This window comes from Furipterus horrens, unplaced genomic scaffold, assembly GCF_987537825.1.
Source record: "Furipterus horrens unplaced genomic scaffold, mFurHor1.1.pri manual_scaffold_5, whole genome shotgun sequence".
Classification (NCBI taxonomy): Eukaryota; Metazoa; Chordata; class Mammalia; order Chiroptera; family Furipteridae; genus Furipterus; species Furipterus horrens.
The window spans coordinates 122201872-122219850 of record NW_028327175.1 but is presented as its reverse complement, the minus strand read 5'-3'; the positions used below and the strand labels follow the sequence as shown (position 1 = coordinate 122219850).

Below are 17979 nucleotides of genomic sequence, written 5' to 3'. Positions count from 1 at the left end.
CAACCCCACCTTCTAGAACTACTCACTTCTGCCTGCTTGAGCTCCTCTCGGCTCACCTCCTCCAGTGAGGCTTCCAGGAATTTCATAGCATAGCGCTCAATAGGAGTCAGCTGTGGGGAGGAGCAGTGGTGATAAACGTAAGGACCTGGTGCTCAGGGCCCAACAGCCCTATTTTTACCAGGGAAGACAGGAGGGTCACGGAGTAAAGAGGAAGGAATTGTAGAAGGTAAGGTTGAGAATTAGTGGGTCCAACACTGACCTGTTCTACAAGGGCAGCAATTTCCTGCTCAGCCCGGGACATCTCCTCATCCTCAGCCCCAGGCCGACCAGCCTCCTCTCCCTCAACAGCAGGAAACCCATCATTCTCGTTGAATTCTGCAAGCTCAGCCACCTGTTCAGCCTTGGCCTGGGTGGCCGCACGAATATCCTCTTCATCCTCTGCCCGACACAATGCCTATAAGGGTACGTGGGAGAAAATTCATGAGAATTAACAAACTCCACATCCTATGATTTGATTCTGGCCAAAAAAGCAACAGAAAAAAATTTTTTTAATCCTCACCTAAGGATATGTTTATTGATTTTAGAGAGAGAGAAAGGAGTGGGGAGAGGGGGAAAGAGGGAGAGATAGACATCAATGTGAGAGAAACACCGATTGGCTGCCTCCTGTATGCACTCTGATCAGGGACCGAACCTGCAACGTTTAGGTGTATGGGACGACTCTCCTACCAACTGAACCACCCAGCCAGAACTAATTCTGGCTAAAATACGAGGCCAAGTTTACACCAAAAAAGAAAAGAAAAAAGCCCTGGGCTCAAAAACCCTGGGTCCTAGTCCTAGCTTTGCCCTTGTCTTTTTTCATGGACAAGTCAGTTAATTTCTAAGGAGCAGTTTTTTCATCTGTAAAATAAGATCACAGCACTTTTCCTGCCCACCTTGAGGCATTTATTATATTTAAGCATACTATATGTTTATAATTTATGAAGTGTTATAAACATGACAGACTGTGGAATAAATCAAATATTGTCTGGGTCACAGCCCAGATTTTAAAAAAGTTAATACCAAACCACCAGGTTTATAACAAAACTCAACTCTCTTCTGGGCCCCCAAATTTACCAAAGCAATGTAGTAGTCCATGTAGGAAGGAATGGATTTGACTAGGACTCCCACCAGGATGAAATAACTTCCAGTGATTTCTCACTCAACTTCCTTGCTGAATGAGTCAACCTCAGATCTCCTTTAAAAAGCAGAAAGTTTTGAATACAAAATTCTCTTTTGCACTGAGATGCCTCATGACAACAGACTAACCACATTTAATCTTTCCCTGGAGATATGCAGGGATTTACAAAGTCAATAAAGGAAGTAGCCTAAAGTGTGCTAACAATAAGGGGAAGGCACTTGGTATAGAAAAACGTCTCCATATAGTCTACACCTGTAGTTCCTAGATATTTGCCTATTTCTGAAGAGCTCTGAAAAAATACATATGCCCAGACATTACCTCTAAAAATGATTTAGTAGATTTTTGGATGGGCCCAGGAATCAATCCTTTTAAAAGCTTTCCAGATTTCCGGCCAAGATGGAGGCCTAGACAGACACGCTCCATCTCCCTCCACAACTAAAAAGGACTACAACTACCACAAAACCAGAAATAACCAGAAGTTCCAGAAAATAAAGCTACATGGAAGTTCAATGTATGAAGTTATAAAGAAGTGGTGCTCGTCTGGACAGGTAGGAGGGGCAAAGCCGGGGTGGAGAGATCAAGCTGTGCTGACAGCAGCACGGCAATAAGCACAGACACCTGCATTTAAGGGGAGACAAGAAGTGCCTGGGGAGCACCCCTGGCTGCAGACCAAACCCATCAGCTCGCGATTCCAATGCCGGGGAAGGCAGATACCCATTGCCTCAGACTGTGGGGGCCAGAGGGCGTGGCGGAGGAGGAAAAGGCTCCTGGTCTCTCAGTGGAGAGTGAACAGCAGGAATCCATTTTAGACCCTCACCCCCACACAAAGTGCCACAGTGTTGTGAGAAGGGTCGCCCAGTTGTAATGAGTGCATGGGGCTCTGCCTCCTATAGCGTAGGAGGTGTGACAGCCCCACCCAGGAAGCAAAGGTAAACACAAAACTGTCAGGATGGCACAGATCATGATAAGAGATCCCGGTGATGCAACTGACCAGACAGCAAATATCTAATCTAACGAAGCAGCAGATAGGAAATCTTTCTGAGGCACAGTTCAGAGCTTTGGTTATACAAATGCTTACAGACCTAATAGCAGATCTTAAACAAGATGGGGAAGGAATGAAGGTGAGTCCTGCTGAAAAGAATGAAAACACATGAAACTAGTGGTGAGGGAAAGAAAACCAGGGATCAAATCAACAAATCGGAACATAGGGAAGGAACAGTCAACCAGTGCAGAGAGAGGAAACGAAAAATGAGGAAAATGAAGAGAGGCTCAGAAACCTATGGGACAGCTATAAGCGGGCCAACATCTGAATTATAGGGTTGCCGGAAGGTGAAGAAGAACTAGAAATTGAAAAATTATGTGAAAAAAGAATGAAGCAGAACTTCCCTAACTTGGGGAAAGAAATAGACTTACAGGTCCAGGAAGCAGAGAGTTCCAAATAAACTCGACCCAGGGAGGACCACACCAAGACACATTAAAATCAAAATGTCAAAAATTAAGGATAAAGAGAGAACCTTAAACGTAGCAAGAGAGAAGAGAATTATGTACAAAGGGGTCCCAATAAGACTCTTGGATGATTTTTCAAAAGAAACTCTGCAGGAAAGAAGGGACTGGCAAGAAATATTCAAAGTAATGAAAAGCAAAAATCTACAACCATGATTACTCTATCCAGCGAAGCCGTCATTCAGAATAGAAGGGCAGAGAAAGTGCTTCCAGGACAAAATAAAACTGAAGGAGTTCATCAGATCCAAACCACTGCTATATGAAATGTTAAAGGGACTTGTTTCGGAGAAAGGATCAAAACTATGAACATTAAAATGAAAACTATATCACAACAACCAACAACAGAAGCTAGGGAACCGAAACAGAGGCAAACTAAGTAGGCAACGAGAGTGGAAAAAGAATTATAGGTATGGGGAACATTATGGGGGGAGGTCAGCAGGGAGCGGGGAAGCTGGGAAAGGGAGGGAGATGGTACAGAAATTAAGAAGCATAGTGGGAGGGAGTAGAGTAGATAAGAAGATGTTGAGAAGAACTATATGCACAACCAATGTGCATGGACTAAGGGGGGGGCAGCAACTGGAGGGAGGGTGGTCACTGGGTGGAGGGGAACAAAGGGAAATTGGGACAACTGTAACAGCATAATCAATAAAGCATATTTAAAAAAAAAAAGCTTTCCAAGTGATTTGATTGGGCATCAATGTTTGGAAAACAAGAATTCTACACCATGTACAAAGCATTTCCTAGTCCACTATGCCGTTTAACCTCAGTTACTTCCTTCTCATTAGCATTTCAAAAGAGTGGAAATTAAGGTTCGGAAGATTAAACAGACTTGGCTTAACAAATACAAATATTAAGAAGCACTGCTAGAAAGAACACTTTATAAAAAAAGAAAAATAAAATAAAGAAGTATTGCTGGAATTCAAAATTAGAAATAAAAACTTCAAATCTTGTCTTTTTTCTATGAAATCACATGAATCAATAAGCAATCTACTGACAACTACCAAAGGCCAACTGTAATCTGGGAAGCAGCATAAACAAGTTCAACAGACCGAAAGACAACACACACTGTAACCATTAACCCTCCTCTATGGATTGCCTCCTTTTGTCACCTGCTCCAGGATGTGTGTCTGCTTGCTGGCCACAGTCTCTTCCTCCTCTTCAGGGGCAGAGGCCACAGATAAGCCAGATGGCTCCTCCAGGGGCATATCGAATAGTTCTCGGATGGTCTGCTTTGAAAAGGACAAAAGGAAAAGTGTCAGAACCAACGAAATGCTGGTCCTAGATCTGCAGCTAAGTATCAGAGGTGACACTGGTTGAAGAGGCAGGTCTGCAGAGGTCAAAGCATCATCCTCTTTCATAAGCAGAAGTAACTGCTCAGGCATAGCAGTTCTCTCCTTCATAGGCTGGAAGACAGTAGTACCTGTTTAAAATAGGCTGTGGTAAAGTTGCCTCCCTCAATAGCCATGTCTCCCAACATTCTCTTCTGATTTGCTTTTTTTAGAATGTTCTCCTCCACTGTCCGTTCACTGATAAGCCTAGAGAAGTGATGAAAGCCATGTGTGTAAACAGCCAAATACATCAATAAAACCCTATCAGCAAAGGGAAAGCAAGGTAAGGGGAGACCAGGCAATACCTATAGATGTGAACATCTCGGGTCTGGCCAATTCGGTGACAGCGATCCTGGGCCTGAGCATCCATGGTAGGATTCCAGTCGCTGTCATAAAAAACAACGGTGTCTGCTCCTGTCAGGTTCACGCCCACACCCCCACTCCGAGTTGAAAGGATGAAGCAGAATATGCGTTTGTCTGCATTGAATCGTTCCATCAAGGCCTATAGGGAAAGTGGGTAGGGGGTGGAAAAAGATAGCATTGGGAGATATCCCAAAAAATAGACCCAAGGCTTAGTGAGGCCCCTTCTGGGACCCCAAGGCTTGGAAAAAGGAGACAGAAGCTAAGGTGAGTCCCTAAGGCATGCAATGCCTGAATTACCTGTCTCTGTTCAACTCTAGTAGACCCATCCAGACGCAAGTAGAGGTGGCCATGGTAGGTGAGAAACTGTTCCAGTACATCCAGCATTCGGGTCATCTGAGTGAATATGAGCACCCGGTGGCCCTCCACCTTGAGCTGTCGCAACAGCACTGCCAATGTCTGCAACTTTCCTGAAGAGATACAAAGGGGTACAGGGAACTAGCTATAAACTGGAATGGGGAGAACACTTAGCACTGGAAGGGTACAGTTGAAAGATAACCAAAATTTTAGGCCGGGATTTCAATTAGCTGAGGCTAATTTTAAGGGCTCCCCTATTCAGCCTGCTCCTCTCTTGGATCTAACTTCTCTAGTCTAACTAGGGATAGGGTAATACAGACCCCCATGGTGAAAAAAGGAAGCCACAATAGTGTTATGAGCAAGTACTACAATGAATTATACCAGCTGAAACAAAGGAGAGATTCGCAGAATAAACATCAACAAATCTACTGATGCCATTGTTTATAGACAAGGATTGAAGGTCATTGAGATGAGAACCATAGAGGCAGGAGATTAGGATCTAGTTCAACCTCCCATCAAACACAGAATTAACTTCTATAACATTCCTTATAAGTCAATCTGAAACACTAAGAAGACTTTCAATTCATCAATTCTGAATGATTTCAAGTGTTGTAAAATTATTTTTACTAAATATGTACTGAGCACATATTAATAAAAATTCTGATTTTCTAATATTCTAAGACATTTAGAAAACCTCCAAAAACATGTTACTTTAGAAATATCTGTACAGTGTTGTGGCAGAAAGTATTCACTGCTGTTCAAGACATTCTTGGACCCTGGCTGCCGTGGCTCAGTGGATTGAGTGCCAGCCTGTGAACCAAGTGTCACCGGTTCGATTCCCGGTTGGGGCTTATGCCTTGGTTGTATGCCAGGTATCCAGGTGGGGTGCGCGAGAGGCAACCACACACTGATGTTCCTCTCCCTCTCTCCCATCCCCCCTCTGTAAAAACAAATAAATAAAACCTTAAAAAAAAAAAAAAAAGACATTCTTGGTTACTAGAACCTGAATAACACTGTGGATACCTGGCAAAGATCCCTTGATCCCAGGAAAGGCAAGCCCCAACCCAACCCCAGAAGTTAAAGAGCATTTGGTTTGCTCGCAGCAGTTATGGCAGTCATCTTAAAACCATGAAGAAGTAAGCATGAGAATAAAACGATATAGCTGAGGACAGTAGAAAGCAAAGTAGAAAGACTAAAAGGTCCTGGTCCATGAAGACACCATTAAGCTGCTAAACCAGCCACACACCACTATTCTCTAAATTTCTCATTACGTAAATAAATGTTCTGGTGGTTTAAACCACTGCTAGTTTTGTTACTTACAGCCAAATGCATTCTAACCAATAAGATTCTAATCAAAAGATAAGGATTCTGGTCTTTTCAAAAAACAAAATTTACTGTACAGTCTTGCACCACTACACCTTTACACACAAATCTTAAAACTATGCTGTGCCACCTCATTTGCCATCATATCCCATATGATTAGCAAAAGAGATGTTCACAAAATAACCACTGAACGAATAAATGAGTTAGCGCACATTTTCAACTTTCACCAAAACCAAATTCACAAATGCTGAGAATCCATCACAAGGCCTACAATTCTCCATCTTACCCTAAGTGTAACCTTAAAAAACTGTCTGTTTAATGAAAATCTACAGAGACCTTATGTAGAGCATCCCTCTGATGTAACAGTCTTGCTACTAACACAGGGAAAGAGGTCAAGGCACCCTCATTGGCCAATGAACTCACCGCAATCATACTGGATGAGCCTCAAGTCAGGGAACTGGGTGCGCATGTTACACACAATACGGTGCAAAGGACGAGCCCGGGGCCAGAGCTCACAGGCCAACTGCTCCTGGAAGGCTGCCTGACGTGGGGCCAGCCAAGGAGGCGGGTGGCAGGCATGCAGGGAAGGGGGAGGTGCCTCCACAGGAGGCATGACAAAGATGAACCTGCAAAAGGAAGAAGGCAAGCAGTATAAAAGATGGAACTCTGAAGGGTCCCAGAAGTTAACACCTTCAACAGCCCTACCCACTAAATCCACTCAGAGGCCCCAAGACCCTCTTCCCATAACACTTAGCCCTGCCAACCTCTCAATGATTTCAGACAGCTGGTCTAGTCGTTGCTGAGGAAACAGTACAGCCCGGCGGGCAGCCTCAGTATAAGTCCAAAAGGTTGGGTGGCTGGGGCAAGGAGAACGAGGGCCGACTGGGCTGGCAACAGGTTGGGGCAGGGTACAGAAATCCAGGACTTCAGTCCCATACATGGGTGCCAGGGCCCCATGAGCCTCACTAAGTTGGAAAATCCGTTCCAGGCGTTCAGACCGCTGTCGTTTCCGCTTTTCCTCTAGACATTCCTACAGATAAGAGAAAACAAAAACAAAAACAAAAACAAAAACACACATACACACACAGAAAAAGTAATGAGTGTCATCATAGAAAACTTGACAGTTCCTCCCACAATTAAAAATAATCTATGAAAACGATAAAACTTGAAAATACACTATGCTTTTAAGTTTCCCAAGTCATCAATAAAGGGAATTATGCCTTTCACAAGTGTTTAAGTGATACAACTTCTCTGCAAGAGAAAACCGATCTTTCCTCGTATACTACCCAGGTAGATTACTTGAATATTCTAATTTAATATCCACATTCCATCAATTGTGGGAATTTTCCTATATAACCCTTAACTGCAGAACTTGCAAGTTAACCTATCTTCTTGCAATAAATCCAAAACAAATATCTGACCAGGATACCAAGAGGCTAAGCAAATCCACAGCAAGTTTTTGCAAGGGCCAGACTGGAATGCAGTGGAATGGGAACAGCAACCAAACAGGTAGGCATCATCATCCTAAGAGAGAAAAGGGGAGTGCCCTGGCAGACAGGATATCTGTATGACTTTGACCCAATCCTTTCCCATCTCTGTGCTTCTAGTTTCACAGGCTAAAAAACGACTACTTTTCCTTCCTTTCCTTTTCAGCACTATTGTACTTATAGTTTTACTTTGTATGCAGAGAAAGGGGATACTTTAATTAATATCTTTTACCCACTAAGCTGTAAGCCCCACATAACATAAACCATATTTGATCTTGTTCACTATATGCACCCAGGATCCAGCTCAGTATCTGACACAAAGTAGGCTCTCAGTAATGTCTGTGAATAGAATGGATCCCAGGAAATGGTCCTAAAAAAAAAAAAAAAAAAAAAGCAGTGTCCCAAATCTCCCTTCTTGATTGCTACCTTCAGCTTGTTCTCTTGGCTCCCTGTAATCTAAGTGAGAAAGGAAAGCATTCTAGCACAGGGAAAAATCAATACAGGCAAGCTCTCAAAAAGTAGTAGCAAAGAAGAAAATACTTGTAAATCATCTATCTGAAAAGGGACTTGTATCCAGAATATATAAAGGACTCTTGCAACTCAATAATAAAAATGAATCCAAAGAGACATTTCTTCAAAGATACACAAATGGCCAACAACCACTTAAAAGATAAAAGATGCTCAACATCATCAGCCATCATGAAAATGTAAATCAAAACCATAAGATACTACTTCATACACACTAGAATGTAATCAAAAAGACAAATGACAGTTAAGTGTTGGCAAAGATGTAGGGATCCTGGAACCACCCTTACACACTGCTGGTGGTAATGTAAAATGGTACAGCTACATTGGAAAACAGCTTGGCAGTTCTTTAAACAGTTAAATATAGTTACCATATCGCCCAGTATTCCATACCTAGGTATACAACCAATATAACATAACTGAAAACATGAAAAGATACAAAATCTTATGTTCATAGCTGCATTATTCAAAATAGCCAACAAGCAGAAATATTTCAAATGTCCCCATCAACCGATGAATGCAGAAAATGTGGTATATCCATAAAACAAAATATTAAACAATAAAAAGAAATGAAGTACTGATATATGCTATAACATGAATGAACCTCAAAAAACATTAAACTAAGTGAAAGAAGCTATAGTCACAAAAGACAATATATTGACTCCATAAGCAAATCTATAGACAGAAAATAGATTAGTAGTTACCTAAAGCTAAGAGGGATGGAGGAGTTAGGGCAGTGGTTCTCAACCTGTAGGTCGCGACCCCTTTGGGGGTTGAACGACCCTTTCACAGGGGTCACCTAAGACCATTGGAAAACACATATATAATTACATATTGTTTTTGTGATTAAATACTATGTTTTAGTTATGGTTGGGGGTCACCACAACATGAGGAACTGTATTAAAGGGTCGTGGCATTAGGAAGGTTGAGAACCACTGGGTTAGGGGATGGCGGCAAAGGGTTGAAATTTTCTCTTTAGGGCCACGAAAATGTTCTGAAGTATGGTTGTGTCAATGGCGGCACAACTCTGTGAATGTAGTAAAAGACACTGCATTGTATACTTTAAGTGGGTTAATTGTATGGTATGTGATTTATATCTCAAATTGTTTAAGGAAAAAATAGTGTCAAAAAGCTGCTCTCTACTTGCAAAGCAACCAAAATTTACCATACACCATGAGTTGCCACACTTGGGCTAGGATCTAGGTTCTCTTCTACTTCCAATAAACCAAATCAACTTAAGTAGTATCAGGAAGACAAAAGGTAGAGTTAAATGTCACTGATGGAGGGTAGGAGACTGAGCATGAGGCGGAGAATAAGCAACAGCTCTGTAAGATGAGAAAAAGATAAGGCCCAGAGGGACTTGCTAGATCTTTCTTCTAACTTGTTCCTAGGTAATTTACTTGAATCTGAGCTGTAAGTTTAATTTAGCCAAACGCATACAGAACAATTTATGACAGAAAAACAATTGCTACCAGAAAGCTAATGAAGAGACAGGGAAGAGTTCTTTGGAGATAAAAAAACTAAGAATTGGCCATCCAAGTCAGATGATGATTTTTAGGGAACTGCATTCCATGATGTCACCCTTCCCCTAGGAGTTCAAATACTTAATGATGGTAATGGTTTCAGCAACCGAGGAAAGTAAAAATCTTCCTGTCTCTAAGGGCTGCCTCTTGTGGGGAAGAGGAGAAAACAATGTAGTCAGCATATCTCTGTTCTCAAAAGCTGTGTAACATTTATGATATCATTTAACGCTACTTTCTTCATTTGTAAAATGGGGCAATTAGATGCCAACACTAATTCAAAAGATTAAGCAAAAAGAGACCAATAATAACAAGGCAGCCTTCAACATGTCAGTGAATAATAGTTTTAAAAGTACATTAGCAACAAGAAGAAAAAAAAAAAAACACATTAGGTCTGGCACAAAGACCTATGAGAAAAGTAGAACACAGATTATTTTTCACATTTTACAGGTAAGAGCACAGGCTCAGGGAAGAGAAGGGACTTGTCCAATGGCACGCAAGTACTGGTCCACAAAACTAGGATTTATAGTTTACCAATGACATTAGTCTGTTTCATTCATTCTACCAACATTCCAAAGAAACTCAATTTCCCATTCCCTCTCCTTTGAGGCAGCAAAACTTACCAGATAGAAAGGGGAACGAGGTGGTGGTGGGGGCTGACGTCGAGGCCGGGGACCACTGAACGAGGTAGCAGTGGAGGGAGGGCTGGGGGGACCAGAGCGCAATGTCAGTGTCTCAGGCTCTTCCTTGGAAACAGGCAGCCGGGATAACATGGTGACTGGCAAGGGAGCGGCACCAGATGCAGAAACCACAAGTGAGGATGCCTGGGAAGCTGGGGCCAGTGCCAAAGTCTGAGCAGTGGTTGGGCCCAAAGCGGGCACTGGAACTGGGGCAGGGCTCAAGGTCAGTGTCTGCACTGAAGCTGGGGCCAAGAGTGAAGCTGATGACGATACTGGAGCCAAAGTCAGAGTGTGAGCTGGGGTGAGGCCCACTGAAGAAGCAGGAGCCAGAGAGGGCGCTGGAGCCAGAGACAGCATCTGAGTTGGACCCAGTGGTGGTCCTGGTGCCAAAGGCAGTGTCTGGGCTGGAGCTGGTACTAAGGATGATGCTGGAGTCAATGACAATGTCTGAGCTGGAAAGGGCCTCTGGGGATTCCCTGTTCCCAAAGAGTGTGTCTGAGATGAAGATGAGCCGCCAAGAGGAGATGCTAAAGCTGGGGCTAAGGCCAGTGCCTGTGTAGAAGCCGGGCTTGGGAGAAGTGATGGAACCGGGGTTGATACCATGGTCTGAGTTGATGATGGAGCCAACACAGGAGTTGGGACTGGCACCAGTGAAGAAGCTGAGGTTAAAGGAGTTCCTGGAGTAGATGATGAACCCAGAACTGAAACTGGAGTCTGCGATGGAGCCAGGACTGGAAGAGGATCCAGAGAAGGAGCTGGAGGAGCCAGGACTGCTGTCTGTGGAGCCGCCATGGGAGCCAAAGATGTGGCTAGAGCCTGAGATGCAGAAGGTGCTGGAGCCAGAAGGGAAGCCTGAGCTGGAACTGGATTTGGTGCTGTTGGAAAAGAATTAGCCAGAGCAGAAGCTGGCACCAGAACAGGTGGACATGCTGGGGCCACAGCTGAGTTCAACCCTGGAACATGTGAAGAGGCTGGAGCCAACAACAGAGGGTGACCAGGTGCCTGAGATGGAGACGGGGATGAAGTTGTGGCCAAACCGAGAGTCAAGGCTGACACTGACGGCGAAGCCCCAGCTGGTGCCAAAGGAGGTCCAGGAGTCGCTGAGACAATAGGTGCCAGTGCTGGAGTCACATTGGTCAACATAGCTGGGCCTGAAGCCGAAATGGGTAAGGGGGCTGAGATGGGAACAGTGAGTGGAGCTGAGGCTGGGGCAGAAAGTGTGGTGGAGGCAGAGGTGGGGAGTGAAGATGACACTGGAACAGAGACTGTAGAGGACACAGGACTAGCAAGCGGAGAGGAGTTGGGAACTGGCATTGGAGAAGAGGCTGGCCCAGGGAGTGAGGATGGCATAGGAAGGGAAGAAGAGATGGTCAAGGGAGCAGGTCCTGGTGCTGAAGCTGTGGAGACAGAGGATGAGTTAGTCCCAGAATTCTTCTTGCTCCTTTTATTACCCTGTCCCACCCCTTCCCTTAACCCCCAGCTTCACCTATTTCTCAGAAAACCTTGACTCCCACACCATGAGGTCAAAGATTCAAGGAATCTGATAACTTAATATTGCCTTTCCCTCCAAAGTTCCAATAATTAGGCAAGGGCTCAACAGCCCAGTTCTGGAGCCCACTGCACAGCAAGTCAGTATGCTGGATGATGGAGGGATCTGTTGTGACTTAAGAAACCCTCGGGGTCAATCTTCTCCATTCCTGTCAAAAAATTTCTGACCTCAGCCACCTGGACTCACCACTGACTTCAGGCGGAGGACTGTGGACCAGCTTGAGAAGGGGTCTCACCAGACTGGATGTGGGTACGGAAGCCCGGGCATTACCCAGTGTAGGTGGGGGTAGCCGGCCAGGGGTTACTGTGGGGCGTGAAGTCAATACAGCTGGAAGCCCAGAGCTCGGAGGCCGGGGTGCTGGGGCCAACGGAGGAACAGGAGTCAGTCCATCCCGTGGGGCCTGTCTCACTACAATCTTCACCACGCCTGTATTATTCACCATGGTTGGTGGCACTGCAAGAGGAAGCTACATTGAGGAGAAGGTAGAAAAGAAACAAGAAACCCAAAGGATGGAAGAAGTTCAAGGGCAGAAGAGGGAAGCAGACAGATACTGGAGATACTGGCGAGGAAAAACAATACTGAGGGAAGGTTGGACAGACAGTAGCCCAGGGAATGCCTAGAAGGACCAAGGCCTGCAAAAGCTAAGTAGGAAGGCCAGGAGCCTCACCCTGGTTAGCAGCAAGCGGAAGGCTGAGGCCAGTGGGGACAGGGGTGGTGTTGGGGGTCGAAGAAGGCAGCACAGAAACAGGGGTGGGGCCAGGGGTCGGGGCCACGGCCTGGATGAGGGCCACATGGGCAGGCTGGCTGATGAGGTGGTGCTGCCCCCCTGCTGACACCAGGTGCACCACATTCCCTGGGTTAAGGGAAGAGAGAAAGAGAAAGAAAAGCAGCTATCAGCCGGAGGGAGGCAGAGAAGCAGGGCATGAGGAGAAAGAACACAGGAGATAACTTCATCTTTATCAGAAACTTCCTCCAATAATTCCCCTTGCCCCCCCCCCCATACTAGAGAAAGAAACATAGGCTGATATTTTTAGAAAGCCATGAAAAGCAAGAGGACAAGGAAAAAGAGGAAAAAAGGCAGGACAGGGGGTGGGTTTTACCTACTTTGCAGCGGGCGGGGCTGCCCCACGGCAAGCTGGCGCACCTGGGCACCAGTCAAAGTCAGCTTGTTGCCCTGGATTTGGAAGGTGAGAGGTTTGCTGCCCCCTGCACTAGCCACTGGACGTTGTGCTAGTGAGGCCAACTGGCCGATGCTGACCACTTCACCTGCTATGAATAAAAGAAGGGGCTTAATGTATACAGGGCTCACTCTGCTCAATGCCACTTTGTAGACCCTCGGGAGGCACACGTCTCAGTCCCTCCAACCCTTCCCCTCCACTTACCATATTCTAACAAGCTCAGCTTTCAACTAGTCTGAACTTCTGACATTTATTCCTTCCAATCCCACTTATTTGCTTAACAATCTCCTTTACATCCTCCACTAGCCATCCACCATGCTGAGGTAATCACCACCCCCTCCCCTATGCTGCCCTTTCACCGAAAATGACTTTCTACCACTAGACTTAGGTGTTATCTCCACTAGATTGGGAACTCCTTGAGGGCTCTTATTTGATTAAGTTGTCAATGTCTGCCAAAATACCTAATAAATGTTAGTTACCTATATTTGACACTCTTATCATGTTTCTGAGCTTTTCTTCTCCAGCATCAGGGCATATAGGACTTCCTCCCATCTAAAATCCCTCACCCTCAGAGCCCTGGGAACTTACATGGCAAGCGAGCTTGCATATCAGGAGATAGGATGAGGCGCTGTGGTGTTGGAGTAGGAGCCGGTATTGCAGTGGTGGGAACAGTAGCTGTTGTGGTAGAAGTGGTGGTAGCAGCAGCAGAAGGGAAGGTGTAGCCTGGTGGCACTGTCAGGGGCTTCAACAGGCTAGATGAGCCTGGGGGTGGGGCAGGACTCAGGCGAACAGGGGCAGGTGGGGCGGGCTTCAGGGATAGGGTTGGTGTGAGAGGCTGTGAGGTCCCACTCAGGACCCCCAAAGGGGAAGGCAACACTGTAGACACAAAGCAAACATCCATCAGATATACCCTGACCACAGCCATAGCCAGTTCCCAGCAGCCTCCAAACATAATCCTTTCCAGCCCAACAAACACCACACCCATCTCTAACCCAACTTCTCACGCACTCTAATTTCATTACTTCATCCCCAGTCTGACCAATACATATGAAGTACTCTCCAACCCAACATCTGCCTTCCTTGCAACTCACCCTGGGGGAGAGGCCCACTATTTGGCTGTAGTGGGGGCAACAACACAGGGCCAGGAGGCCGGGATGCTGAAATAAGTGGGGGTCCAGCAGGTGACGCTGACACCATCAGTGGTGCTGGCAGCACTGAAGGGGTTGGGCCAGGGGTGGGTGGAGTTGGGAGCTCAGGGCCTGGAGGGGGTCGGACTGGGACAGGACCCAGAAGGGTCCGTGGGCTGTTCACTACCACCACTGTCCGGCCTTCTTGCTTGGGCACTGGCTGCAGCATCCTATGAGGAAAAACAAGGGGGTGAATAGGTAAAGAGAGAGAATAAGGACTAAGAAAAGAAAAGAACAAAGAGAAGACCCAAAGGTGGACGAGGGAAAAAAATCTGATAACCAAAAAGCACCAAGCAGGGAAAGGAGGGGAAGAAATCAACAATAAATACAAGGGCCCCTCCCAGGACCCTCTTCTAGTTATTTTCTCCCCTAATCCCTCCTTCACAGTATTTTGAATCCATCCCAGATATACATTCTAGCCCTAAGCTGCAACCCTTTCCTTTCCATCCCAATCCCCCCAGCCAGCTGTAGTCACTTTTTGTAGGAATCTATTCCCTTAATCTTCAGCCTTGGTACCTGTTGACCTTCATCTTGACTGGCTTGGGCCGGGGTGGGGGGTCAGGAGCAGTTGCCACCTCTAGCAGTACCCGACGGGATAGGCGGTGCCGGGGTAGAAATGTGTCAGCCTCATATCTAGAGACTCGACCCTCCAAGCCAATAAGATCAAAACGACCCATGTCTATACGCTGGCACAAGAAGGAACACAAAAGCATGGTGTCAAAGGGACCAATGTGGCAATAATTTCTTGGTTATGGCACCAAAAGCACAGATAACCCAATTTTTTTTTTGACAAATTGAAATGCATCAAAGGACACTAACAAGAGAGTGAAAAGGCATCCCTTAGAATGGGACAAAATATTTGCAAATCACGTATGTCATAAGCAGTTATATCTAGAATATAAAAAGAATTCCTACAACTCAATAACAAAAACACAAACAACCCAATTAAAACATCAGCAAAGCCCTTTAACAAATATTTCTCCAAAGGAAATATACAATAAGCACATGAAAAGATGCTCAACGTCATTAGGAAAATACAAATTGAAATCACAAGATATACCTCACATCCATTTATAGTACTTAAAAAAAAGACGTAACAGGGTTGGCAGTTGCTATGGAAAACAGTATGGCGGTTCCTCAAAAGACTAAAAAATTAAAAATAGTATTACTAATTACTGTATGATCCAGCAATTCCATTTCTGGATGACATGACGACATTTCGGTTAATGAAGGACTGCATACATGATGGTGGTCCTTTAAGATTATAATGGAGCTGAAAAATTCCCACTGTCTGGTGACATCTAGCCGTCCTAATATTGCAGTACAACTTATTATGTGTTTATGGTAACGCTTGTGGAAACAAACCTCCTGTGCTACAAGTCACATAAAACTATAACACATATAATTACATATTGTCGGCAGCCGTCCGTCTCGAGAGACGATGGTGTAGCTTCCCAAGAGTCTATCTGCACCGCCGAGAATGGCTGTGCAGTCCGACTCGGGAGTGACATGGTATCTGTCTCCTCCCGTGTTGAATCGACATCTTGTGATGACGCTGAAGCTACAGAGCCTGGGCAGGGTAATATGGAGGGTCTGCTGTTGCCCATGCAGCAGACCCCCCCTCTCTTCGCAGCTGAAGGGTCCAAGGGAAAGACGGAGTCAATACAGCTTGGGTTCAGGTGCGCCGCAGGAGTTGCCGGTGTTGACTACAACGTCAAACCGCCTTAGGGACTCCGGCTCCGGATTTTCTGTCGGGGTTTACTCCCTTAGCCTTTCCCCTGAAGAGGTATGCCGCAAGGCAGCGGAGGTTTTTTGGAGTCAGAGTTTTCCTTCTCTGATGTGCCCTGACTGGAAGATCGAACCAGCGACACTTAGCTCGCAGGCCGACGCTCAATCCACTGAGCTAAACCAGCCAGGGCAATAATTACATATAATACATATTTAATAATGATAATAAGTAACTATAAGTTTATGTACCTACCACACTATACTTTGTTACTTTAGATTATACTTTTTCTATTTATTTAGAAAAAGTTTGTGGCCCTGGGCTTGTGTGGCTCAGTGGATTAAGTGCCGGCCTGTGAACCAAAGGGTCGTTGGTTAGATTCCCAGTCAGAGCACATGCCTGGGTTATGGGCCAGGTCCCCAGTTAGGGGTATGTGAGAGGCAACCACACATTGATGTTTCTCTCCCTCTTTCGCTCTCTCCCTCTTTCGCTCTCTCCCTCCCTCCCTCCTTACCCTCTCTCTAAAAATAAATAAAATCTTTAAAAATTAAAATAAATAAAAAGGTTTGCTATGAAATAGTATGCTGGGTTAGGCCAGCAAGCAGCCTCATGCATCTCATGTTTACCATGTCTCTTGATGTTATCATTCTCTTGTGTTTCACTTTATCTTGTGTTCTTTTATAAATTTAATGTGTACAGTAACATCCTATACCTTCACATTGACTCACCACTCACAACTTCCAGTCCTACAAGCCACATTCATAGTAACTGCCTTATACAGGTGTAACGTTTTTAACTTTTATGCCATATTTTTACTGTACATTTTCTACAGTTAGACAAATACTCACCATTTTGTTACTACTGCCTACAGTATTCAGTCTAGTATGCTCTTCAGACTCACAACCTAGGAGCAATATGCTACACCACATAGCATAGGTGTGTAGTAGGTTCCACCATTAAAATTTGCATAACTATGTTCTGCGATGTTCGCACAATGATGAAATCATCTAAATACACACTTCTCTTAACATATCCCCATCATTAAGCAGAGCATGACTGTATATCCAAAAGAGAAATGAAAGTCAGGAACTACTGGGTTGGCCAAAAAGTTCATTTAGTTTTTTCTATCATTCAAAACAATTTTGTTAAGATTGTATTGTGAAAGGTGTCATATCAGCATGCATTTCAACAAAATTTATCAAAATTGGCAAGTTTTTGTGCAATTTTAATATTGAAGATGGAAGAAAATACACAATGTTTTCAGTGTGTCATGCTTTATTATTTCAAGAAAGGTAAAAACAACTGCAACACAAAATAAGATTTATTCAGTGTATGGAGAAGGTGCTGTGACTGATCAAACGTGTCAAAATAGTTTGCAAAGTTTCTTCGTACTATTGACATTTAAAAAAAAATATTTGTTTATTTTACTTATTTATTTTTAGAGAGAAGGAAAAGGAGAAAGAGAGGGAGAGAAACATCACTGTGTGGTTGCCTCTCACTTGCGCCCCCAACTGGAAACCTGACGTGCAACACAGTAATGGGCCTTGACCGGGAATCGAACCAGTGACACTTGGCTTGCAGGCCAACGCTCAATCCACTGAGCCACAGCAGCCAGGACTATTGACATTTTGACCAAATAATTCTTTGCTATGGGGCTGTCTTATGTATTGGAAAATGTTTAGCATCACCCCTGGCCTCAACCCAATAGAAGCCAACAGCGGGAAATAGCCAACATACTCAAAATATCCAAATGAATAATTATTGGTGAAAATGAAAAATGTGTCTTTTATTTTACCGAAAAACCCATACGGACTTTTTGGCCAATCCAGTGTTTTATTCATACATGGGATATAAAACTGAAAAGCAACAAATGACAAACAAAAACTGAGACACAGACAACAGTATGGAGGGTACTAGAGGGAAAGGGGTGAGGTGGGGGAGAGGTAGAAAAGGGTATAGAGTGTGGCAGAACCAGACCTGACTTTGGGGGGAGAACACACAGTTCAATATATAGATGACACAGTATAGAATTGTACACTTAAAACCTATTTAATTTTATTGACCAATGTCACCCCAATA

At 44.6% G+C, this 17979-nt stretch overlaps 1 protein-coding gene across 5 annotated transcripts in view; it reads right to left on the bottom strand.

The window, feature by feature from the left end:
• The window catches only part of SRCAP (Snf2 related CREBBP activator protein), a 37224-nt gene that overhangs the window by 3131 nt on the left and 16114 nt on the right, over positions 1-17979 (bottom strand). For 4 of the 5 annotated variants that reach the window (XM_090277617.1, XM_090277620.1, XM_090277619.1 and 1 more), the window contains exons 19-33: positions 14691-14860; positions 14079-14344; positions 13576-13863; positions 12914-13078; positions 12477-12662; positions 11996-12262; positions 10204-11657; positions 6813-7078; positions 6472-6674; positions 4669-4838; positions 4314-4510; positions 4101-4215; positions 3790-3909; positions 260-454; positions 27-110 (exon numbers count right to left, since the gene is read on the bottom strand). In XM_090277617.1, the coding sequence (XP_090133743.1) occupies positions 27-110; positions 260-454; positions 3790-3909; positions 4101-4215; positions 4314-4510; positions 4669-4838; positions 6472-6674; positions 6813-7078; positions 10204-11657; positions 11996-12262; positions 12477-12662; positions 12914-13078; positions 13576-13863; positions 14079-14344; positions 14691-14860 (4146 nt within the window). The remainder of the gene's footprint in view (positions 1-26; positions 111-259; positions 455-3789; positions 3910-4100; positions 4216-4313; positions 4511-4668; positions 4839-6471; positions 6675-6812; positions 7079-10203; positions 11658-11995; positions 12263-12476; positions 12663-12913; positions 13079-13575; positions 13864-14078; positions 14345-14690; positions 14861-17979) is intronic. The other variant, XM_090277621.1, reaches the window with a different exon arrangement.